At 46.3% G+C, this 27,033-nt stretch overlaps 1 protein-coding gene across 1 annotated transcript in view; it reads right to left on the bottom strand.

The window, feature by feature from the left end:
- Positions 1-1,039: 1,039 nt before the first annotated feature.
- LOC133522534 (tetratricopeptide repeat protein 7B) overlaps positions 1,040-27,033 on the bottom strand; it is a 44,022-nt gene continuing 18,028 nt past the window's right edge. Inside the window, exons 10-17 of the mRNA XM_061857899.1 lie at positions 22,643-22,759; positions 21,620-21,769; positions 16,515-16,718; positions 10,188-10,338; positions 8,949-9,102; positions 6,248-6,329; positions 4,640-4,745; positions 1,040-2,373 (exon numbers count right to left, since the gene is read on the bottom strand). Of these exons, the coding sequence (XP_061713883.1) occupies positions 2,177-2,373; positions 4,640-4,745; positions 6,248-6,329; positions 8,949-9,102; positions 10,188-10,338; positions 16,515-16,718; positions 21,620-21,769; positions 22,643-22,759 (1,161 nt within the window). The 3' untranslated portion in view covers positions 1,040-2,176. The remainder of the gene's footprint in view (positions 2,374-4,639; positions 4,746-6,247; positions 6,330-8,948; positions 9,103-10,187; positions 10,339-16,514; positions 16,719-21,619; positions 21,770-22,642; positions 22,760-27,033) is intronic.

A 27,033-nucleotide genomic window follows, 5' to 3' on the forward strand; every position in this document is an offset into this window, starting at 1 on the left:
GCTCACTCAACCTAATTTCAACACGAGAGAGGCGATCTTTGGGCGAGCCACTGTTCGAGCTGAGCCACTGTTGCCGCCTTTACCCTATTACTTATGAAAGCAAAAAATTTAAATGATTGTATATGATTAATAATTGTTACATATTTGCTGTTACTTCTTTTTCAATAAAAAGACACATCAGATTTGCTTAGCTTCTTTCTAATATTAAAACCGGACTATAGCCACGCATAAATAATAGTATTGATGACTGCAGAAGATACACATACCTACATATAAGTATATATTTATACATACAGGGTGATTCATGAGACGTGAGCAGGACTAAGCCTACACAATCAGTAAATGTCAATGAATCGTTCACCATCATATTTAAGTAAAACAATCACGCTTTTTATCTGTTATTTAACTTTTTGTTAAGACAAATTTGATTATCTATTAAAAGTAACCACACTCCGATGACATTCAATTTGTCACTTATTATGGATAAAACAAAGAGGGTGACCATAAATATCGTAAATAAAATAAAACTCTTTTTTTTTGAACAGTAAAAATTAAATTAACGTTAATCTCACAAATACTGGTACGAAACAGTTGCTGATAATTTACTGAATATGCAGGCTTGATCCTGCTCACGTCTCCTGAATCATCCTGTATAAGTACATTGACTAGTGCTGCACTGGTCGTTTATTAGTGTACGTTTTAAGGTTCTGACGGAAGATCAGCGCTGTGGTCTCCGCAGCATTTATGCTGAGTCAGCGCCTATTCTTTACCACAACACATGACCCTCTACTAATACCTCTACTAATCTAAAAATAAGACACGTAATACATTGTTATTGATATTAGTGTCAAATTGTATGTTACTTTTTCTTTGTCTCTTGTCAATTTTCTTTTTCTCTTGTTATTTGTTTGTGTCACAAAGCATGTAAGTTGTGGTTGAATAAAGATTTTATCTATCTATCTACCAGTGGCGGATCGTTCAAAGAACTCGATTCCCACCGGCTTGTCTAATTTCAGCCTGTTGAGTACTTTCACGATCGGTTTATGGAGAAAAGGAAAGCAAAATTAGCTCCGGGTTCCTTACGAATATTTGTGACGCGCCGCCACTGCTATCTACATACAATTTTGGATCAGGTAGTATTGGTTAAGCACAACACTGTCAATATATGTCGTGGCCAGATCATTTTTCCGGTCCCTGCTTAATATTGTAATACTAATGCCGCAAAAGATACTCAAGGTCACGCCATTTTTTTAGACAGGAATTTGCCAATGGATGTATATAATGCGAGGGCGGGAACGGCGTGGTCTCTGTTCATAGCAGGCGTTGTTGTTATTTATTGCTTTCGTATCGTACCGTAGGTAATCTATTATCCACGGATCGGTTGGTAATGGCTTTAATAATCATTCAATCATTGTAATATATGTAAATGGATGCGGCAGATTGTTACAAAGTGCATAAGATCGGTAACTATAACACCCACTACTCGGCTTAGTAATTAGTCCCGCGTAAATACAGTATCGGTCATTATACATGATAACAGGTTGTTTGTCAGTGTACGCACTTGGTGGAGCTCAGAGCGGCAGGTGCGTTAACGGGTGCAAGGTGAGCGCGGCGGTGATGTCTGTTCATAGTTAGACGCTGTTATAAGTATAATACATTGGTATTTTAGTGTAGGTAATAATTCTAGTATCCACGGATCAGTTTGGTGGCCTCACTAATCATTCAAACATTGTTATATAAATATGAATGCGGCAGATTGTTACAAAGTGCATAAGATCGGTAACTATAACACCCACTACTCGGCTTAGTAATTAGTCTCGCGTAAACACAGTATCGGTCATCATACATGATAACAGGTTGTTTATAAGTGTACGCATTTGGTGGAGCTCAGAGCGGGAGATGTGTGAGGGGGTGCACCGCGATAATTGTTAAAATGTATTGTTTTAGTTCGTATCGTATCGTTCGTACTAATCTTAGTATCCACGGATCGGTTTGGAGGCCTTAATAATCATTCAATCATCGTTATACATATCAATGCAGCAGTTTCTTACAAAGTGTATAAGATCGGTAACTATAACATCCACTACTCGGCTTAGTAATTAGTCTCGCGTAAACACAGTATCGGTCATTATACATGATAACAGGTTGTTTATTAGTGTACGCACTAGGGTGGAGCTCAGAGCGGCAGGTGGTTGAGCGGGTGCAGCGCGAGCGCGGCGGCGGCGGTGTCGGCGGCGGCGGCGGGCTCGCCCAGCGCGGCCAGCACGAGCGCCAGGCGGCGCCACGTGTCGGCGCGCGCCGGCGCCAGCGCGCCCGCCTCGCGCAGCGCCTTCTCGGCCAGGCGCAGCCAGCCCAGGTTGTAGTACGCGGCGCCTGGATAAACGTACCTATACTCTGTATCTTTACGTACTTACATTATTTTTTTTTTTTTTAATTGATAAAAATGTTTACATGACATTACAGTTGAACCAATGCGTCACGAAACTTAGACTAACAGCAATAATAATTATAAGTATTAACAATTATAAAACAATAATGGCACATTAACAAATTAAATTGGAACAGTTGAGCACCTAGCATCCATCGCCTCACAGAATCTCAAGCATTCACTATAAATTAATGTAAACAATGCATTTTTTCTCAAACTTGTTATGAAATGATGACATGACTTACGTCAAATTAGGTCCGGTAATACTACATATGAGGTGCGATGAGTGAAGATGATACGTAAAGGAATTTCATACAGCCTTACACACCTAGACCTGCGGGCGCTAGGCGGCAACCTTATTTTGTTTTTAAAAGTCAAATTATAGCACGTCTTGGCATTCAACCTTAAAAAAACCTATAAGCAAAATTCTGCCATAATGCTTTTTTTTTGTTTTTTCGTTTTTTTTTTGTGTTTGTTAAATATTATTTCAGGGTTTCCTAGAGGGGAACGAAAATTTGATTATTTCTGCGCTACGTCGCACAGTTTAGAAGATACAGCACTATAAAGTTTTTTTTTTTCAATCATGCAGAAACTTTTATAGGGCTGTATCTCCTAAACCGTGCGTCGTAGCGCAAAAATAATCAAATTTTCGTTCCCCTTCTAAGCCCGACGCACTGAATAACCTATCACATTAGGACATGAAACAATCATCATCATCATCATCCAATTTATTATTATTATTACTTCATTGCAAGTTTGAGAAAAGCACTATACAAATCTCGGCGAGAAACGGGGTTGCCGGCCGCGTATCCCTATCCGTCCTCGCTACGCTCGGCCGTCTATATCTACTTGGCCTGCAACCCTTCGTTTCCCGTCCTCTATAGTAATGTAACTAATGTACTATTACATTTTCCGGGTACTTGAAACATTCATCAGTTAACCAACCAAATAGAAAACTGCCAGAATCTGCTCCTTCATCGTTCTGGATTTAACCTCTTTCATTTAATCATGTAATGTTTTGATCTACCCTCAAATGGCTATATTCGATCTCGTTTTAGATTCTTTACTACGGCGAAGTAATAGCAAATATTACGAAACTAAATTAATATTGATTAATGAAATCATCCCGATATATTCCTATAACAAAATAACACGATTACCGCAGCTTCGTTGTTACTTTGAGTAAGTAATATATTGTAGTAAAACTTCTGTAAGTTTTGGCATCATCGAGTTACATTAATTGATTTGAGAATTTTCTTACCCAATAAAATACCTGGTTGTGGTTTGTTTACATTATTTTATACAGTGTGTCCCTAGCCATTGGACAAAGCCGAAATGTACATATGCATTAGGGTAATAAGAACCAGTGTACAAAGTATCATAACAATTGGTGTAGCGGTTTCGAAGAAATTAACAAATTACCATTTTTTACTTTGGAGCAGCCTGTATGTGTTAGTAGCTCCTAAGGTAATATCCTCAAAGAATAGTATGAAACCTTCTTCGACCTTTTTGATTATCTTTTTTATTTATGACACTAATAAGCTTCTGACTTTTGAAAAATGTCAATACTATCAAATATTTCGAACAAATTGTCAAAAACACTGCCAAAGATAACCACAGTGTGTTTTTTTTTGTTGTCAATTATTACAAATCACTTTTCTTCGAAAAAATTTTTTTTTTATCTTTTGTTCTAATTAAAAAAATATTAACGTCAGAGCATTCCTGAGAAGTAACCCTACGTGGGATTTCAGGGTTTGTCCAATGGCTAAGGTCACCCTGTATACCTAAAGATACAAACTATAGGGTGGGCTCACACGCTTTTCCTTATTGGGACAGACAGACAGATGAATATTTCGCGAATTCACTTGACTAATTACTCCTCACATTATCATGATTTATTATTATTTTTACTTAATCCTAATGAATGACATGTACGTACCCCTTAATTTTAAAATGCATAACTCCCATACATACCTTACCTTAGAATAATCAGTTTTAGCATGCACTTTAGAGTATATTTTACAATTGTATTTGCATGTATTTATACGTGAAAGCAAATAAATGTTCTGATTCTGATTCTGATTCTGAGACGAACGTTCCGATGGGGTGATAAGAACGCGGAACCCTAAAAACGAGTCGTTTGGAAATTTTCCCGTGTTTTTCCGGGTTTTTTCAACGCTAGTCCCACTCTAATCGAGTCCCGTGACTTACCTAAATGCACAATGCTGTCGAGATGCGTGGGATGCAGCGCGAGTGCGTTCTGGAAACATTGCCGCGCCTCCTCCCACTCCTGGCTCGCCTCGTGAACCAAGCCCCGCTGAAACACGAAAACAGATAATAGTACATTACGATACAAGTGCGAAAAATAGGAAATTCGAAACGAGTGGCGATAAATTAAAACACGACCGAAGGGAGTGTTTTAAATCGACACGAGTTGCGAATTACCTATTCGCACATGTATCGTACAACGTTTTACAGTACATATGGCCCTTTAAATGTTCGACACAGTAACGTAATATGCTACTTCTCGCACTAGTGCTATAAAGTAGCCCCATATGTACTGTAAATTGTTATTTGTTTTGCAAGTGGACAAAGTTGTTTGACCGCTCGTGCTAATATTGATACCCGAGCAAGCGAAAGATCCCAAAATTGAACCACGAGCGTAGCAATAATAATAAAAAATAGGATGATGATGATTGTTTCATGTTCTAATCTGTTAGGTTATTCAGTGCGAATCCAAGGGAAACGAAAATTTGTTTATTTTAGCGTTACGAGGCACGGTGTAGGTGATACAGCCCTATAAAGATTTCTGCATGACAGAAAAAAAAAACTTTACAGGGCTGTAAACCGTACGTCGTAGCGCAAAAAGTATCAAGTTTTCGTTCCCCTTTGACACTCTGAAATAATATTTAACAATCACAAAAAAGAAAGAAAAAACCAAAAAAGACAAAAAAGCATAATGGCAGAATTTTGCTTATAGGTTTTTTATGGTTGAATGCCAAGACGTGCCATAATTTGACGTTTAAAAACAAAAGGTTGCCTTACAGGCCTAGGTGTGTAAGGCTGTATGAAATTCCTTTACATAATATCATCTTAACTCATCGTACCTGATATGCAGTACAGTGTTGTCACATCTACCAAATTTTCGGTAGATCTACCTATTTTGCCTGCTTTCTACCTATCTACCTCCCTCGGCCTGAAATCTACCTATTTTTCAAAATGGTACAATTGTAAGCAATTCTCAATACATGTGACGGAACATTACTTAATTTCTACCGAATTTCGATTCGATTTAATGAAAGCTTGCCAAAGAAACAGATTATACAAGCAGGTTTATTACCTATAAACAATGGAAATCCTAACTTTTGTTTCAATTTCTTTAATAAACATGTGTACTAACGTCACAATATTAAAAACTTATAAATAATTCAAAACATTTTATACACATTTTTAATCATAAAAATGTACTTCTATTAAGTGGTAGATCTACCTATTTTTCATTTTAAACTCTACCCATTTCTACCTATTCTTGCACCCTGTTCTACCATTTCGCCAAAATTGTATGTGACAACACTGATGCAGTATTTCCGGACCTAATTTGAAGTAAGTCATGTCAAGATTTCATTACAAGTTTGGGAAAATATTAAGTATAGTTGCCGTTTGAATAGGTTGCTACGTTACCAAACATTATTTTGAAATGTGACAGTTTCTTATATAGATTCTGTGATAAACTAGCGTTACTTAGTTTGCGTCTGGAACAGCGCCATCTATCAGGAAATTGGGTCAACAAACTAAACATAATAGTATAAGAATAGTGACCGTGTAGAGCACTTCGTGGCTGGCGGGCGCCAGCGCCGCCGCCTCGGCCGCGCAGCCCGCCGCCGCCGCCACGCGGCCCAGCCTGCAACAAGGGGGGTAACTGAAACTTCGGATACATGGGTTATTTTTTTTATACCACGACGGTGGCAAACAAGCATACGGCCCGCCTGATGGTAAGCAGTCACCGTAGCCTATGGACGCCTGCAACACCAGAGGCATTACATGCGCGTGTTGCATGTGGCATGTTATTATTAGTACATTGTGCAACGAGGGGGGTTACTGAAACTTCGGATACGTGGGTGGTAATTCCCGACAGCCGCAGGCTGGAGGGAATTAAAGACCCGAGTTTGCAATATTCTTACCCCCGGAATTACACACAACGTTTTTCATCACACTTGCGAAGAAAAAACTAAATTTTAAGCGAAATAATTCTTAAATACGGTGACATATCAAACATTCGTCCGCCATTTTGTGATTTCTTGGCGGGTGAGGCATCGAAGGCACAGACCTATTCGGCATTCAGCCACGATTGAAAAAATATTTCAAACGGCTGTTAAATTAATCAAATTAAACAATTTTAAACATAAACAACAATATCAAATTATACACGTCAGTATTTTAAAAGTAAAACTCATTTATGCTACTTGGTTTGTATGAATAAGTGACATAATTAATAATAATAGGCCTTTTCATCTGTGTGAGATGTTCTAAGCAGCATCCTGGTAACGACACTTGCGTTCGTGGCTGTATAACCCTATGCGAGAGAGGCTCCCACGTCCACACTCGCGGCAGGTGTATGCTTGCCCAGGTGGGCGAGGGTTGGAGACCTGCTCGTGGCGCCTCATACGTTTCTCTCTTAAAGAGGTAAACCAGGCATCGTCGTGTGTGGCCTGACCATCGTGAATAGCACGACGCCATACGGGTCGGTCTTCGGCCAGTTTTTGCCATTGGTTACATGTGATATTAAAAGCAACCATATCACGCTTGACGCAATCTTTGAAGCGCAGCATTGGCCGCCCGACCAGTCTTTTTGCGTCTGCAACCTCCCCTAGCAGGATTTGACGTGGCAAACGAGTCCGTTCCATTCGATACACATGCCCAAGCCACCTCAGTCGTCTCTTCTTTAGTATGGCTGTGATACTATGGAGCTGTGCCTCGCTTAGAACAGACTCATTTGTCACGCGATCCTTCCATGTGATGCCAAGTATGCTCCGCAGACAGCGCATATGAAAGGAGTTCAGCCGGCGTTCTTGTTTTGCGTAAGTTGTCCAGGATTCCGCTCCGTACAGAAGAGTGCTTAGGACACACGCTTGGTAAATAAGCATAAGTATAAGTGACATAATTAAAGGAATAATCTATAACTCCCTAGGGAGTTATAGCTTTTTTTTCACAATCCATAACCCCCGCGGGAACAAAATAGGCGTTTGTTCTTCAGCACGCCTGCATGAAATAAGATCTTTTTCGAGCATGTGTGATGAAAATAACATTTTCTCCGATATGCTTGGAAATGTTCACCTTATTGTAGCAAAAATAATACGGGATTTTTTTTCATTATGGTCTAACTCAAATTAAACAATTCAAACCATTATTGTCGTGTTTTAGCGGACGGGAAGTTATTACTGTTTTGTTTTTTACTTTTTTAAAACATGTATCCACTAAGAAAAACGCATACTGAATGGCAGAATAGTTGTGCCTTTAACTTTAAAAAATAATTAAAGTGACGTTTTTAACACTTACAACGCGCCCTCTGATAAGGCTCACTCCACCCGATAAGCGTCAGCGGATTCTTCGCTAATATACACTAGCTAAGACGACCATTATTTTACGACAAAAAATAAAAATGTATCAGAATGATAGATCAAAAAAAAAAACATATAGATATAAAATTTTCTTTTTTTAGACTTCCGTACCCAAATGATAAAACGTTCGTCTGTCACCAAGCTGTACCTCATGAACCGTGATTGCCGCTATAACAACAAATACTAAAAAGTACGGAACCCTCGGTGGGCGAGTCCGACTCGAACTTGTCCGGTTTTTAGTAACGAATGTATTTTACCTAGGCCCCCTGATATCTAGATTTCCACGAGATTAGGGTCTTTTTGCTCCATGTGCATAAGGGCCGTTCTGTGATGAAAAACCATTTAAAATCCTTACCCGAGAGAAGAATTAGCAGACAAATTACGATTTGGAACTGAAATCAATTTATTCGCCAGCACAAACGCTGTAAGCCAGGTATCTTATACCTTTAAACGAGCAATTCTTGTATATATATATATGTATATATATTTCTGTGATCTCGGAAACGGCTCTAACGATTTCGCTGAAATTTGGTATTTGGGGGTTTTTGGGGGTATACAATCGATCTAGATTAGTCTTATGTTTGGGAAAACGCGTGTTTTCGAGTTTTTATGCGTTTTTCTTTCGTCGCAAAATATGGTCGCTAATTTCGTGCTGCCGGCCACTGTCCGTCTGGTCCAGCGGGTTAGGACTCGGACGGCTAGAAACGAGTGTTACGGGTTCGAATCTCGCCCGGTGACTAACTTTTGTTTTTTTTTATATGTTCAAGTTTATATATTTTTTTAAATTTTTATTGTTTTAGACAAGTTTAATTTACTAAAAACATGTATTTAAGATTATCACCTATACACCACCATATTGCAATAAATAGTTAGCCCAGGTGGTTTATAATAATAAGCCTCACCTAAGACACAGATCGGCCAGCAGCAGCCACGCCTGCGCGCGGTGCGCGGCCAGCGGCGGCCGCGCCTTGCTCCGCGCCGCCGACACCGACGACGCGCCCTCTGATAAGGCTCGCTCCACCCGATAAGCGCCAGCGGATTCTGCTCGTACGGACGCTGTTCAAAAGAAATTTATTGAGAATAAGGCTTGTTGTAAAAAACTTAAGTAAGTCACCTGTTGTATGTAGTTGTGACGTGTTCGAATAGACATTTGTTTTGTTTGTGTGTGTCTTTTAAACATGTATTGTCTATTCGAACACTACATACAACAGGTGACTTACTTAAGTTTTTTACCTATAGATGATTAAGATTTACAAATTGAATTACATTTTTAAGGATTTTATTACTAAGAATTTTTTTTTCGTTTTCATGGCATTTATGTCCGACACTTTTAGGGTTCCGTACCCAAAGGGTAAAACGGGACCCTACTACTAAGACTCCACTGTCCCTCCGTCAGTCTGCCAGTCTGTCTTTCTGTCACCAGCCGTGCCAGCTCATAAGCCGTGATAGTTAGACAGTTGAAATTTTCACAAATAATGTATTGCCGCTATAACAACAAATACTAAAAAGTACGGAACCCTCGGTAGGGGATTCCGACTCGCACTTGTCCAGTTTTTCATTCTCCTACTTTTGAAACCTATAGTTTTTTAATCAACTTCAAGACTTCAAAGAACCGAGGTTTCCAGAAGAGTTTTTATTTATTTTGTGTTGAAATACACTGTTTTAACTTCTTTCCTGAATATTAATGCTATTTTGTCCAGCGAATCACTTGGTAAACTCTGTTTTTATTACGTATAAAACTTTAAACTCCTATTATTTATTTATTTAAACTTTATTGCACAAAAAAACTTTGTTCAGACCCCTGCTGCGTTTGCTGTGAGATTCAGTGCGCGCGAGTGATTTTGCCGTCAACATTGAATAGGCGCTTACTGCACCGCTATTAATAATTTTTATGTCTACCCGTCCCTTGCACTTTTTCATATCTACCATGTAAGACGTTCATCGTCAATTAAATAGTTTAAAAATATAATTTGGGGTTTTAATAGTCATATTAAGGCTCCGTAATGTACACTGCGATACAAACTTCTTATCGTATTATGTAGTTAATTTGTTTTTATCATTTTATACCAAACACTAATGTCAACGTAACGGATAATACATATTTGAACGTCAGTACGTTTTCAAATAACGACATAACTTACGCGCATGCGTTGTGCTATGCAAGTCCGTCTGCCCCGAGTCCGACAGAGCGTCCAGCTCCGCGTACCCGTTCCGCTCCTCCGCTTCCGCTTCCGCCTCCGCTTCCGCGCTATTCAGCAGTGTGAGCAACTCCTTACCAGTCGCTAACGCTGCCTGGAACAGGAAAGTTTTTGAGATTACATCAGTAAAGTTGAAGGCGTTTATGAACTTTAGGAGGTAGCAAAGGAACCTCCTGTTTTGGCAAGATAAATGTCAAGATAAAGTTACACATTCAACCTCTCGTATGCCGGTTTTTTTTTAGTGTCCGACCGAAGATTCGATTTCGGTTTCGGCCAAAAACGGCCGAAGCCTTCGGCCGGGCCGAAACTTACGAAATCTTCTTACTATGAAACTAAATTATGTGACAAAGACCAAAAGTTGAGGAACAACTAGGACACCAAAATTCATATACTGATTTATGTATACAGAAATCGCACAGTAGTAGGACACACACTGACCTCCCCGCTCTCCCACACCAGCTGCAGCGCGCACAGCGCCCACAGCGGCCACAGCGCGCCCGGGTACCGCGCCCGCGCCAGCCTCGCCGCGGCCAGCGCCCGCGCGCCCCGCGGCCCGGCCGCCGCGCACGGCCACAGTAGTAGGACACACACTGACCTCCCCGCTCTCCCACACCAGCTGCAGCGCGCACAGCGCCCACAGCGGCCACAGCGCGCCCGGGTACCGCGCCCGCGCCCCGGCCGCCGCGCACGGCCACAGTAGTAGGACACACACTGACCTCCCCGCTCTCCCACACCAGCTGCAGCGCGCACAGCGCCCACAGCGGCCACAGCGCGCCCGGGTACCGCGCCCGCGCCAGCCTCGCCGCGGCCAGCGCCCGCGCGCCCCGCGGCCCGGCCGCCGCGCACGGCCACAGTAGTAGGACACACACTGACCTCCCCGCTCTCCCACACCAGCTGCAGCGCGCACAGCGCCCACAGCGGCCACAGCGCGCCCGGGTACCGCGCCCGCGCCCCGGCCGCCGCGCACGGCCACAGTAGTAGGACACACACTGACCTCCCCGCTCTCCCACACCAGCTGCAGCGCGCACAGCGCCCACAGCGGCCACAGCGCGCCCGGGTACCGCGCCCGCGCCAGCCTCGCCGCGGCCAGCGCCCGCGCGCCCCGCGGCCCGGCCGCCGCGCACGGCCACAGTAGTAGGACACACACTGACCTCCCCGCTCTCCCACACCAGCTGCAGCGCGCACAGCGCCCACAGCGGCCACAGCGCGCCCGGGTACCGCGCCCGCGCCCCGGCCGCCGCGCACGGCCACAGTAGTAGGACACACACTGACCTCCCCGCTCTCCCACACCAGCTGCAGCGCGCACAGCGCCCACAGCGGCCACAGCGCGCCCGGGTACCGCGCCCGCGCCAGCCTCGCCGCGGCCAGCGCCCGCGCGCCCCGCGGCCCGGCCGCCGCGCACGGCCACAGTAGTAGGACACACACTGACCTCCCCGCTCTCCCACACCAGCTGCAGCGCGCACAGCGCCCACAGCGGCACAGCGCGCCCGGGTACCGCGCCCGCGCCCCGGCCGCCGCGCACGGCCACAGTAGTAGGACACACACTGACCTCCCCGCTCTCCCACACCAGCTGCAGCGCGCACAGCGCCCACAGCGGCCACAGCGCGCCCGGGTACCGCGCCCGCGGCCGCCGCGCACGCGGCCACAGTATAGGACACACACTGACCTCCCCGCTCTCCCACACCTGCTGCAGCGCGCACAGCGCCCACAGCGGCCCCAGCGCGCCCGGGTACCGCGCCCGCGCCACGCCTCGCCGCGGCCAGCGCCCGCGCGCCCCGCGCCCGGCCGCCGCGCACGGCCACAGTAGTAGGACACACACTGACCTCCCCGCTCTCCCACACCAGCTGCAGCGCGCACAGCGCCCACAGCGGCCACAGCGCGCCCGGGTACCGCGCCCGCGCCAGCCTCGCCGCGGCCAGCGCCCGCGCGCCCCGCGGCCCGGCCGCCGCGCACGGCCACAGTAGTAGGACACACACTGACCTCCCCGCTCTCCCACACCAGCTGCAGCGCGCACAGCGCCCACAGCGGCCACAGCGCGCCCGGGTACCGCGCCCGCGCCAGCCTCGCCGCGGCCAGCGCCCGCGCGCCCCGCGGCCCGGCCGCCGCGCACGGCCACAGTAGTAGGACACACACTGACCTCCCCGCTCTCCCACACCAGCTGCAGCGCGCACAGCGCCCACAGCGGCCACAGCGCGCCCGGGTACCGCGCCCGCGCCAGCCTCGCCGCGGCCAGCGCCCGCGCGCCCCGCGGCCCGGCCGCCGCGCACGGCCACAGTAGTAGGACACACACTGACCTCCCCGCTCTCCCACACCAGCTGCAGCGCGCACAGCGCCCACAGCGGCCACAGCGCGCCCGGGTACCGCGCCCGCGCCAGCCTCGCCGCGGCCAGCGCCCGCGCGCCCCGCGGCCCGGCCGCCGCGCACGGCCACAGTAGTAGGACACACACTGACCTCCCCGCTCTCCCACACCAGCTGCAGCGCGCACAGCGCCCACAGCGGCCACAGCGCGCCCGGGTACCGCGCCCGCGCCAGCCTCGCCGCGGCCAGCGCCCGCGCGCCCCGCGGCCCGGCCGCCGCGCACGGCCACAGTAGTAGGACACACACTGACCTCCCCGCTCTCCCACACCAGCTGCAGCGCGCACAGCGCCCACAGCGGCCACAGCGCGCCCGGGTACCGCGCCCGCGCCAGCCTCGCCGCGGCCAGCGCCCGCGCGCCCCGCGGCCCGGCCGCCGCGCACGGCCACAGTAGTAGGACACACACTGACCTCCCCGCTCTCCCACACCAGCTGCAGCGCGCACAGCGCCCACAGCGGCCACAGCGCGCCCGGGTACCGCGCCCGCGCCAGCCTCGCCGCGGCCAGCGCCCGCGCGCCCCGCGGCCCGGCCGCCGCGCACGGCCACAGTAGTAGGACACACACTGACCTCCCCGCTCTCCCACACCAGCTGCAGCGCGCACAGCGCCCACAGCGGCCACAGCGCGCCCGGGTACCGCGCCCGCGCCAGCCTCGCCGCGGCCAGCGCCCGCGCGCCCCGCGGCCCGGCCGCCGCGCACGGCCACAGTAGTAGGACACACACTGACCTCCCCGCTCTCCCACACAGCTGCAGCGCGCACAGCGCCCACAGCGGCCACAGCGCGCCCGGGTACCGCGCCCGCGCCCCGGCCGCCGCGCACGGCCACCAGTAGTAGGACACACACTGACCTCCCCGCTCTCCCACACCAGCTGCAAGCGCGCACAGCGCCCACAAGCGGCCACAGCGCGCCCGGGTACCGCGCCCGCGCCAGCCTCGCCGCGGCCAGCGCCCGCGCGCCCCGCGGCCCGGCCGCCGCGCACGGCCCACAGTAGTAGGACACACACTGACCTCCCCGCTCTCCCACACCAGCTGCAGCGCGCACAGCGCCCACAGCGGCCACAGCGCGCACGGGTACCGCGCCCGCGCCAGCCTCGCCGCGGCCAGCGCCCGCGCGCCCCGCGGCCCGGCCGCCGCGCACGGCCACAGTAGTAGGACACACACTGACCTCCCCGCTCTCCCACACCAGCTGCAGCGCGCACAGCGCCCACAGCGGCCACAGCGCGCCCGGGTACCGCGCCCGCGCCCCGGCCGCCGCGCACGGCCACAGTAGTAGGACACACACTGACCTCCCCGCTCTCCCACACCAGCTGCAGCGCGCACAGCGCCCACAGCGGCCACAGCGCGCCCGGGTACCGCGCCCGCGCCAGCCTCGCCGCGGCCAGCGCCCGCGCGCCCCGCGGCCCGGCCGCCGCGCACGGCCACAGTAGTAGGACACACACTGACCTCCCCGCTCTCCCACACCAGCTGCAGCGCGCACAGCGCCCACAGCGGCCACAGCGCGCCCGGGTACCGCGCCCGCGCCAGCCTCGCCGCGGCCAGCGCCCGCGCGCCCCGCGGCCCGGCCGCCGCGCACGGCCACAGTAGTAGGACACACACTGACCTCCCCGCTCTCCCACACCAGCTGCAGCGCGCACAGCGCCCACAGCGGCCACAGCGCGCCCGGGTACCGCGCCCGCGCCAGCCTCGCCGCGGCCAGCGCCCGCGCGCCCCGCGGCCCGGCCGCCGCGCACGGCCACAGTAGTAGGACACACACTGACCTCCCCGCTCTCCCACACCAGCTGCAGCGCGCACAGCGCCCACAGCGGCCACAGCGCGCCCGGGTACCGCGCCCGCGCCAGCCTCGCCGCGGCCAGCGCCCGCGCGCCCCGCGGCCCGGCCGCCGCGCACGGCCACAGTAGTAGGACACACACTGACCTCCCCGCTCTCCCACACCAGCTGCAGCGCGCACAGCGCCCACAGCGGCCACAGCGCGCCCGGGTACCGCGCCCGCGCCAGCCTCGCCGCGGCCAGCGCCCGCGCGCCCCGCGGCCCGGCCGCCGCGCACGGCCACAGTAGTAGGACACACACTGACCTCCCCGCTCTCCCACACCAGCTGCAGCGCGCACAGCGCCCACAGCGGCCACAGCGCGCCCGGGTACCGCGCCCGCGCCAGCCTCGCCGCGGCCAGCGCCCGCGCGCCCCGCGGCCCGGCCGCCGCGCACGGCCACAGTAGTAGGACACACACTGACCTCCCCGCTCTCCCACACCAGCTGCAGCGCGCACAGCGCCCACAGCGGCCACAGCGCGCCCGGGTACCGCGCCCGCGCCAGCCTCGCCGCGGCCAGCGCCCGCGCGCCCCGCGGCCCGGCCGCCGCGCACGGCCACAGTAGTAGGACACACACTGACCTCCCCGCTCTCCCACACCAGCTGCAGCGCGCACAGCGCCCACAGCGGCCACAGCGCGCCCGGGTACCGCGCCCGCGCCAGCCTCGCCGCGGCCAGCGCCCGCGCGCCCCGCGGCCCGGCCGCCGCGCACGGCCACAGTAGTAGGACACACACTGACCTCCCCGCTCTCCCACACCAGCTGCAGCGCGCACAGCGCCCACAGCGGCCACAGCGCGCCCGGGTACCGCGCCCGCGCCAGCCTCGCCGCGGCCAGCGCCCGCGCGCCCCGCGGCCCGGCCGCCGCGCACGGCCACAGTAGTAGGACACACACTGACCTCCCCGCTCTCCCACACCAGCTGCAGCGCGCACAGCGCCCACAGCGGCCACAGCGCGCCCGGGTACCGCGCCCGCGCCCCGGCCGCCGCGCACGGCCACAGTAGTAGGACACACACTGACCTCCCCGCTCTCCCACACCAGCTGCAGCGCGCACAGCGCCCACAGCGGCCACAGCGCGCCCGGGTACCGCGCCCGCGCCAGCCTCGCCGCGGCCAGCGCCCGCGCGCCCCGCGGCCCGGCCGCCGCGCACGGCCACAGTAGTAGGACACACACTGACCTCCCCGCTCTCCCACACCAGCTGCAGCGCGCACAGCGCCCACAGCGGCCACAGCGCGCCCGGGTACCGCGCCCGCGCCAGCCTCGCCGCGGCCAGCGCCCGCGCGCCCCGCGGCCCGGCCGCCGCGCACGGCCACAGTAGTAGGACACACACTGACCTCCCCGCTCTCCCACACCAGCTGCAGCGCGCACAGCGCCCACAGCGGCACAGCGCGCCCGGGTACCGCGCCCGCGCCAGCCTCGCCGCGGCCAGCGCCCGCGCGCCCCGCGGCCCGGCCGCCGCGCACGGCCACAGTAGTAGGACACACACTGACCTCCCCGCTCTCCCACACCAGCTGCAGCGCGCACAGCGCCCACAGCGGCCACAGCGCGCCCGGGTACCGCGCCCGCGCCAGCCTCGCCGCGGCCAGCGCCCGCGCGCCCCGCGGCCCGGCCGCCGCGCACGGCCACAGTAGTAGGACACACACTGACCTCCCCGCTCTCCCACACCAGCTGCAGCGCGCACAGCGCCCACAGCGGCCACAGCGCGCCCGGGTACCGCGCCCGCGCCAGCCTCGCCGCGGCCAGCGCCCGCGCGCCCCGCGGCCCGGCCGCCGCGCACGGCCACAGTAGTAGGACACACACTGACCTCCCCGCTCTCCCACACCAGCTGCAGCGCGCACAGCGCCCACAGCGGCCACAGCGCGCCCGGGTACCGCGCCCGCGCCAGCCTCGCCGCGGCCAGCGCCCGCGCGCCCCGCGGCCCGGCCGCCGCGCACGGCCACAGTAGTAGGACACACACTGACCTCCCCGCTCTCCCACACCAGCTGCAGCGCGCACAGCGCCCACAGCGGCCACAGCGCGCCCGGGTACCGCGCCCGCGCCAGCCTCGCCGCGGCCAGCGCCCGCGCGCCCCGCGGCCCGGCCGCCGCGCACGGCCACAGTAGTAGGACACACACTGACCTCCCCGCTCTCCCACACCAGCTGCAGCGCGCACAGCGCCCACAGCGGCCACAGCGCGCCCGGGTACCGCGCCCGCGCCAGCCTCGCCGCGGCCAGCGCCCGCGCGCCCCGCGGCCCGGCCGCCGCGCACGACCACAGCGCCGTGGCCAGGCGGAGACCGCCGCCGCTTTCTGAGTGAGCGGTCAGGCAGGCTCGCGTTGCGTCCTGAATAGAAAAAAATAAAAATAAACAGTATTCCGTCGAAGACAGGACATGCAAATAATTGATAAGTTTAACATAAAATAAAACAATATAGAAAAATTAAAATGAGTAAAATAATGGCTAAATTTTTCATACGTACTTTAAAAAACTGATAACAGAACAAAATATACCACCGGTTGTACACTCAAGGACTATATTTCTTGACCCATTTAGGGTTTACATTGGACATTTCATACCGTTAGTATTGACCAAAGAGAATTAAGAACACCAATTGGTGGAAGTTCGTAAAAGGACAAGAACACTCGAAAGCTCTAATCAAAGGGTTCAACAGCAAAACTGCTAGGGAGCTTCTAGGGCTCAAAAGACACAAAGCCTGCGCGGTGACCAGAATTTTGACTGGACACTGTAAATTGAACAAACACATGTTTCAAATCGGAAAGAAACAAGACGCGACATGCAGGTTCTGCCATGAGTCAGAGGAGACTGCAATGCACATTCTCTGCTCCTGTGGACCACTAATGTCAAAAAGAAGTACCCACCTAGGGCGGCACGTATTGCAACCCTATGAGGTACAGAACATTACGGCCCAAAGAATCTGGAATTTCCTGGATTCAACGGGCATCAGTAATGAACTTTAAAGGGCTGTCACAATAGACCAATGCCTGGTCGACGTGACATTCAAAGGCCCACAAACTACAATAATAATAAATAATAAGAACATCAAGAGTGCTCGCTCCATACTACGGCTCGCGGCAAACAAAAAGTCTACCTACTACTCAACGATTATCAGCTAATATTATAACCTGAGTAAGCGTAGAAGTTGAAAATAGGCTTGATCCAGGCAATTATAGACCAATACTATCGCATTTAATAGCATTAATCCCGATTCTATCAAAAATATTTGAAAAGGCTTTCTACATTCGACTTAAAAAAAAATTAGCAACATTTGACATACTCTGCCCGGAACAGTTTGGCTTTCGGGAAAACAAGTCTAAAACAGATGATTGTGATAATGATAATGATGATGATGAATGAATAGCGTCGCTTTTCTTAGATATGACAAAAGCATTCGATTTTGTTAATCATTCGACACTTCTCAATAAGGTTTAACATTACGGTATAATATAAGTACGGTAGGCAGAGCGCTCGACTGGATCAAGTTATTTGACAGATAGAATTCAATGTACAGAGATCAGTAGATTTACTGAATCTAATAATGTAATGATCAGGAAAGTATTTAAATTTCAGTACAAACTCAACCTCCGCGGTGTCCCACAGGGAAACATTTTGGGCCCACTTCTCTTTATTGTCTATATTAATGGCTTACCAAATGCAACTCCTAACAAGGTTGCACCTATGTTTGCAGATGATACGACAATATTGGTGAAATGTGGTAATAGGTTGACATTTAATCAAGATGTAAATAATTCTTTAACTGACATTATAAATTGGATGGATATGAACGATTTAAAAATTAATATAAGCAAAACTAAATTTATGCAAATTACTTCTTATAATTCAAATAGTTTACCTGTTACAGCTCAGTACAACAATGATAAAGTAGATGAAGTATCCACTGTCAAGTTTCTAGGATTTACCGTAGATAGGCATCTGCACTGGAAAGATCATGTCGAACAAATTTGCAACCGGCTAAACACATTTGTGTTTGCTCTCCGAAGACTCAGGGACACGGTCTCATTAGGAGCTGCTCTGACGGCTTATCATGGATATGTGTCCTCTGTTCTTCATTACGGGCTAATTCTGAGGGGTAGGTCTGTCAATGTACAGAGAGTTTTTAAAATACAGAAAAAATGTGTAAGGGCTATTTGTCATGCTAGTCCTGATGATCCTTGTGTTCCCTTATTTGAAAAGCTGCATATTCTTCCCTTACCCTGCTTATACATAAGAGAAATATCTTTATTTATTAATAACCACCGGGCACTTTTTTCTAAACGTAGTGATGTTATGCATAGGCAGAAAAGGCAGAAATTTGTAAATCTACTTTTTAAACCACGTGGACGTAAAATGATTTATGAAATAAAAAGGATATAACATGTGTATATTAATTGATAATAGACTACCTGATGACTTAAAGATACTCAGAGGCAACATATTCAAGCGCAAGTTGACTAGCTGGCTTTTGGACAGATGCTTTCATAGTATTAAGGATTATTTGAATAACTGACTTTGCAATTATTTTTCATTGACTTTTCATATTTTTTACTAATTATTATATTATTCTTTATTCATGTTTGTATTGATTTATGATTTGATGTTAGAATGTGCTATACTGTGTATATATGTGTGTATGTCTGCACGCAGACTGAATACACTGGAACTTTGTTTTTAGGGTTCCGTAGCCAAATGGCAAAAAACGGAACCCTTATAGATTCGTCATATCCGTCTGTCTGTCCGATTATGTCACAGCCACTTTTTTCCGAAACTATAAGAGCTATACTGTTCAAACTTAGTAAGTGGATGTATTCTATGAACCGCATTAAGATGTTCACACAAAAATAGAAAAAAAAAAACAATAAATTTCGGGGGTTCCCCATACTTAGAACCGAAACTCAAGAAATCTTTTTTCATCAAACCCATACGTGTGGGGTATCTATGGATAGGTCTTCAAAAATGATATTGAGGTTTCTAATATCATTTTTTCTAAAATGAATAGTTTGCGCGAGAGACACTTCCAAAGTGGTAAAATGTGTGTGTCCCCCCCCCCCCCCCGTAACTTCTAAAATAACAGAAAGAAAAAACTAAAAAAAATATATGATATACATTGTCATGCAAACTTCCACCGAAAATTGGTTTGAACGAGATCTAGTAAGTAGTTTTTTTTTTATAAGTACGTCATAAAATTTTTAAATAAAATTTTTTCATCAAACCCATACGTGTGGGGTATCTATGGATAGGTCTTCAAAAATGATATTTAGGTTCCTAATATCATTTTTTTCTAAACTGAATAGTTTGCGCGAGAGACACTTCCAAAGTGATAAAATGTGTGTCCAAAGTGGTAAAATGTTAAACAAGATCCAGCAAGTAGATTTTTTTTTAATATGTCTTAAATGGTACGGAACCCTTCATGCGCAAGTCGGACTCGCACTTGGTCGCTTTTTTTTTGTACCAATATGATCTGCATGTATATAGGTGTATTCAGTGCAAATAAATTCTTTGAATCTTTGAATAGAGTTCCGCTTACTCTGGTTATAATATTAGCGCAGAATCGTTGAGCTGTAGACTATTTGTTTGCCACGACATCTATTGTCGAGTAGCAGTACTGAGAGTTCCACTACTTGACGCTAGATGTAGACTACGAAAATAATAGTATTTTTGTAACAAAACCGTTGTATGGAGTGAGCACTCTTGGTCTTTTTAATTCTCTTTGACCAGACCGAAGCAAAGCGACATCCCTGCCATCAGCCCTGACCATCCATCATCATCATCATCTGCCATCAGTATTTTTTTTTTATACTACGTCGGTGGCAAACAAGCATACGGCCCGCCTGATGGTAAGCAGTATCCGTAGCCTATGTACGCCTGCAACTCCAGAGGAGTTACATGCGCGTTGCCGACCCTAACCCCCTCCCGTCCCTCGTTGAGCTCTGGCAACCTTACTCACCGGCAGGAACACAACACTATGAGTAGGGTCTAGTGTTATTTGACTGCAGTTTTCTGTAAGGTGGAGGTACTTCCCCAGTTGAGTTCTGCTCTAGATCTGATCTAAATATTCTTTATTGTGCACCATACACTTAAAAATAGACAGGAAATTAAAAAAACTCTTAAAAGCTAGGTAGCAACAGGTGGTCTTATCACCACGAAGCGATCTCTTCCAGACAATCTTTGGGTAGCGGGAAACTATGAACTTACAGCAATGAACGGGTAGTGCCGATATACATATAATTCAACAAAATGGAGACGCAAACAATATAATACAAATTAATATAATAAATACATATATACATACATATATTATACAATCTTAAATAAAGGCAAGTTAATGCAACGAAAGGCAATGAGTTTTCAAAAGATTTTTGAAAATTGGAAGGGATTTAGCACGTCTAATGTTTAATAGCAAAGCATTCCACAACCGAACAGCACGAAAAGTAAAAGAGTTGCTATAAAATTTTAATGAAGAAGATTGTGGAACAAATATAAGCCAGTCTCACTTACTGTAATTTTATTTTTAAGTGTAAACGCAGTCGTATGTTACTTACATAAATTTTAGGTTTTTTATTATTATTATTAATTCCCAACAATAATTATTGTGTCGAACATAATTACTTAATAATTAAAATTATCTTCATTGTACCTATTAAAAATTAAAATAAATATTGAAGAAAATTATAAAAAATTACAATGTCAACAGAATTACAAAATTATTAGAATAAAAATTCACAGCACACCTCCAATTTAACAATCACTTACTAGAACTTACAAATGCCAATCTCAAGTCAAATCAAATGTCAGTCTACTTAAAAATAACTGAATAAATTCCTATTACAATAATATAAAACATTAACAATTGCTTTTAGTAATGTAGACAAGTGTCTTAGAAAAAAAACACTAGCATTGATCGTCTGATGAGAAATCTGCTGTAGAGTAGTAGGATTTTTTCAAAAGATACTGTTTGAGCCTTGCATTAAACAATTTGCTATTTAAAATAGATTTCTGTTCGATTGTTAACTTGTTACACAGAAAGACTGACTGATAGCTAGCGGCATGCTTCATGATATTAAGACGTGGGACAAAGTTGCATTTCAAATCCTTCCGTCTAGTCGACAGCCTGATTTCCCTGTCTGTAATGCTCTCATATTTATTTAAATGCTTAATTAAATCTGTTAGGAGTACGAGGATATAACAGACTTACAATTCTAAATCCTATAATTACTATAATAACTTACCATAGCATCATTTAGCCTCCCCTGTTGCATGTACGCCACAGCGAGATGGTAGAACGCCAAATGGTCGTTGTCATCCAAAGTGACTGATCGTAATAGGAGTTTGAGGCACTTTTCGTTCGCTGCGTCCTTGTCCACGCGGGAATTCGTTTTCTGAAAGTATAATAATGGTAATTAACTGAACAACGGCTAAGGCAAACTCATTATAATATTACTTTGCTAATCCGCCAGAAAATAACGTGTTAGTCAATCAGTGCTAACCCGTTATACTTACTTGCGTATTTTTATATGCACTTACGGTTTGACACCCGGTCGGTCGGTTTTGGTCAGTTGTCGGGTGTCAGACCGTCAACATCTCCAGCATCTCCTGAGGATGCCTCGTAGAGAGGCGAAACACGTGTCGAGTTTTGTATTTTTGGTGGTGGGTTGTTATATTTATTTGCGTATTTATTTTTGCGGTGGGAGGGCGGGAACATTAATTGCATGTAAAAATCCGCAAGTAAGTATAACGGGTTAGCACTGATTGACTAACACGTTATTTTCTCGCGGATTAGCAAAGTAATATTTTTTGCTTTAATTTAACGCCTGATTCTATTAATTAAGGCGAACTCGTCGGAATTGATAAATCAGCACCAAAGAACTATCTATGGCTTTACTGATTACTTTCAGGGACCGATCGGGTATCCCCTTCGAAGGTTTTGGAAGGGGTATTTCGTAAGGTTTTGCGTACCAAAGCCGTTGTTAACTAAAACCCTTTAATTTGGCTTTTAAGCGCTTCATGATACGGGTAAGCTGATACCCATTCCTAAACGCTAACCTCTTGAAGGAGTATCGATTTTAAACTATAACGCTTATGCCATTTTTCACCTTTCTCCTTACACACGTATCACAACGTATCAGCATTGCGATACAACGAGGAAATACCGCCAGCATCCTTGGTACAATGTCTCAAGGACTGTTGGGGACAAGGGGTGTTTCTCATACTAGGAAGTACCTGTGTAAGACTGTAAAAATTATTTAACTTACCTGTGCCAACATTTGGTACCCAATCCCACAGTAGAGACAGCACCTCGCCAACATGGGTCCGTTTCGCTCGTCCTCTATCGCTAACGCCTGTTCTGCTAACTCTATTCCGTCTTCTATCTGAGGATTAAAATAGGTGAAATGAATATGTACACCCAAGGCCAATAGTATGGAAACAAGCTTATATTTTAATAGAAAAGTGTGGATTTTAAGCGATGTAATATGTACTACCCATTAGAAACAAAATGGTAAATATAATAGTAGAACATTTTTTTTATTTTTTATTTATTATTCGGAAAAAAACAGCGAAAAATAATACATATGTTTAAACAAATACAGAATACACACAAGCCATAACAGTTTCCACTTATAGAATAATAACATTATTTGTTGCTCAAACCAGACTTATACAATTTCAAAAGTAAATTACTCAAATTACTCAAGCTGTGGCTATGATATTTGGCAGTTCAACATTTTTCAAAATAATTAAAAGAGAATAATTATTTTACTTTTCCTAATTTATTTTTTTATGTTTTTGACAATATTTTAGGATGTTTTGATATTTAGCGAGTATTTTAACCTTTTGTGGTTGCTTAATGTGAATTTTAAGTTACAATTTAAAAAAAAAAAACAAAGACAGAAACATGAGATATTAAAGAAAACAACCTTGTTTCCATACTTTTGGCCTTTGGTGTACATTGAAGATGTTTTATTATTAATTGAAAATAAAAAATGTAATAGATTTCTAGTTATGATCATAAATCATTCTGATGTCGCTGATGAGTAGCAAGACAAGCCAAAGACGAGGTTCGGATGTAACACGAGGATATATTAGTAATTTATACAATCATGATATAATAGAGAGCTTTTCAGTCGAGTACCCTTTTTTTTTTTTGACGGAGTGGGAATGCATTTACGCACGGTGTGTGGGACTCGCCACTCCTTTCCCCTCTCCTGGGAAGAGGGGGGGAGAATTTAGCCCTACCCACTAAACCCACTCCGGCGTTTCACCCTCTTTGCCGTTTATGAGGGCGCACTGGGATCGATGATGACATTCACCACGGCGCCCTCCGCAGTCGAGTACCCTGTGCCTAAGTAAGGTACGAGATTGGAAAGCTGGATTATATTACTAAAGTATACAATAGTTTTTCTACGAAGAATTATTAATCTAACTCAAAGATCAGAAAATGACTTTAATATACAAAGATTCAGAAACAAGTCGAAAGCTATGTGACAGATTATAAATAAATGTAAGTAATATACGACCAGAGCCAATACATCAAATAACAGTGAACGATAAACATTTAAGAGACCCGACCAGTATTGCTGAAGCTTTGATAAATAACTTTATTGATGAAATAAAAAACAACGTTATCACTTCCCAATACAATCATCGAATATCTGGTAATCCAACTACTGTGTTCCTTGCTCCAACTTCACCTGATGACGTTCTTAAACCTATGAAAGATTTAAAAAACAGTCATGGTATTGATGGCATAAGCACTAAGGTAGTTAAATATGTGGTTGCATCCATCTCCTTGCCTTTGAGCCATATAATTTATCTCAGCTTTACTACTGGTGTATTCCCAAATAAATTAAAAATAGGAATTGTAAAACCTTTGTATAAAAAAGGGTGTAAGGAAAATATCCAAAACTCCCTACCAATAACGCTGTTAACTATATTTACTAAAGTTTTTGAGAAAATCATTTACAATATAATTTATAGTTTTTTGGATAAAAACAAAATATTAATAGAAGAACAGAAAGGATTTAGAAAAAAATAAAACAACAAATATGGCTATATAAGACTTTGTCAGAAAAATCTATAGACTTTGCTGACCTGGTTGGTATACCAATCTGGACATAAGAAATCCGTCATGCGCCATATTTATGGACATGACGAAAGCCTTTGATCATGACGATCATAACATTCTGCTAAAAAAGTAAGAACTCTATGGAATCCGGGGAAATGCATACTACCTATTAAAATCCTACCTAGATGATAGAAAACAATATACAGAATTAACACAAATATGTACTGCATCTAGGGAAGAAAAGAAATATAAATTAGAACGTACACGCGTGAGGTATGGAGTGCCACAGGGAAGTGTACTGGAACCCCTATTATTCTTGATTTACATCAATGATATTGTAAAAAGTAGCCCACACGCTATGGTACTCTTTGCCGACAGTCCAGTTTTTATAGAACTTGATACTAATATTGACTACGAACAAAATGAGTATTAACATGTAACTGCAAAAGACATTATTAGTTGGCTAGAAAACAATAATCTAAAAATAAATATTAGTAATACTAACATTATGCAATGTTCACAAAGAAATTCCGTGCTAAAATTAGACGTGGAGTACAAAGGCGAGAAAATAGGTAAAACGCTTATCACCCTAGATATTTACATCGATAACAATATGCCCTGGGAAACTCACTCCTTAGAAATATGCAAAAGGCTGTACCTTCTCATATGCGTTAAGTAAGTTACCTAACACCTCTGACCAAAAAACCATATTGGCAGCTTACCATGAATTTGTCAACTCTACCTTACGATTTGGCGTTATATTCTGGGGCAACTCTACTTATAAAGATAAAATGTTTAAAGCCCAAGAGCGCTGTATTAGAGCTATTTATAATCTTAATCAAACAGAGAGTTGGGCTGGCAAGTTTAAATCTAGGAAGATTCTTACTCTACCTAGTATATACATTTAAAAAATGCTGTAATTTTGTAAAAAGTAATCTTACTCTATTTAAAATCAATGAACCCAATCCTATGGGCAATTTACGACCTAGGGCCCTAATGATTTCTATAAAGAAATATCAAACTGCAATAATGGGCAACATTATCAATGGCATTGCACCTAAATTGTACAACAAGCTATCCATAGAAATAAAACATGCAAATATGAATAGATATAAGTTAATGCTAACAAAAATGCTAATAAATAAATGTTATTATGGTACTAAGGACTATTTCAGTGACTGAATTAAAATTTTAAGGGACTATTAATTGATTCATAATTATATGAATGGTTAATTTTTATTTTATAAGACATAGTACCTATTTCAATAAATCAATGTTATTTTTTTATTAATTGTAGGTATTATTTTTGAATTTTTTATTGCATGATTGTAAATATTAGTTTAGGATATTTTAAGACTTAGTTTTTAAAGTATATTTTTGTGTATGGCAGATTTTAGCGAATACTTTTTTGTTCAACATTCTATTGTACCTACCTGAAATCGTGCAAAATAAATATCATTATCATTACGAGTTATATTTAATTATACTTTTTTTATTATAAAACCTAAATAATTAATGAAAATTGCTAAGTATATCAGTAGACAAAAGTGTAGTACAAAAGACATAAACGCGCGTTGAAGGAATATGTTCATGAAATAGTTGCCCGTTTGTCTTTTCTATGGGAGCGCGGAGACACGTGATTTTTTTATAGTTGATTAAAGCGTATCGAAATGAATATTAAAGTTGAATGAGCCCATACATGAAAAGTACGCAATCATAGTTTGGTATACGAAATTTTAATTCAACCGTTACAGTTGACGAGTAGAAAAAAATAATTACGATTAAAGCATGTTTTTCATTCAAGCCTATATATACCGAAAAAGATATAGCATGTGAATATATTAGTAATTATGACAAAAGTATTTGCAGCTATTTATTATTTAATTGCGATATTGTTAAATAGGCAAAGATACATAAAATATTATAAGGCAACAACTATTATTATGCAGCTGCTATACAGCTTCGGGCGTCAGGTTGATGAGATCATCTAGTCTCCCCGGGTAGGCGCGGTTTGGTCTTTGATGCCACAATCAGAAAGCGCGGAGTCGGTCCATCCCCATTTGTGACGGTAAAGTTACATCATCCGTGTCCAGTTTTTAGGCGATTCAGTCGGCACCATTGCTTCCTAGGGAGGTCCGTTCCCTTATACTTGGTTGTCGGGTCGATATTCAACGCTTTCACCCACCCGACCACCCAAGTATTGGGTCATTACCTATGAAATTGACGTTTTTGTTGATAAGTATTAGTCAAGTCATAGTTTATTTATTTTAATAGTAACTTCGAAGTATTTTTTAATTTTATTGGTGCGCTACATAACAACGATTTTACATACAATTATTTGCTACTTTTATTGTTTTATGTATTCAGAACACCGCTCTGAAAACAGCTCTTTTCATGTACTGCCGGCTCGAGTATTTAAATGACTTATATATTTTTTTAAATGAGATAGAACATGTGCCTTAAAAATGTCTCAGATTACTGGCAAAAATTTGTTTGAAAATGCCGTCACAAAATAATCCGCAAAATTAATTGTATCAAAAATCGAATTTCGTTAAAGTTCTCCATACAAAACGCCAATTA

This window comes from Cydia pomonella, chromosome 11 (assembly GCF_033807575.1).
Source record: "Cydia pomonella isolate Wapato2018A chromosome 11, ilCydPomo1, whole genome shotgun sequence".
In the NCBI taxonomy this organism is placed as follows: domain Eukaryota; kingdom Metazoa; phylum Arthropoda; class Insecta; order Lepidoptera; family Tortricidae; genus Cydia; species Cydia pomonella.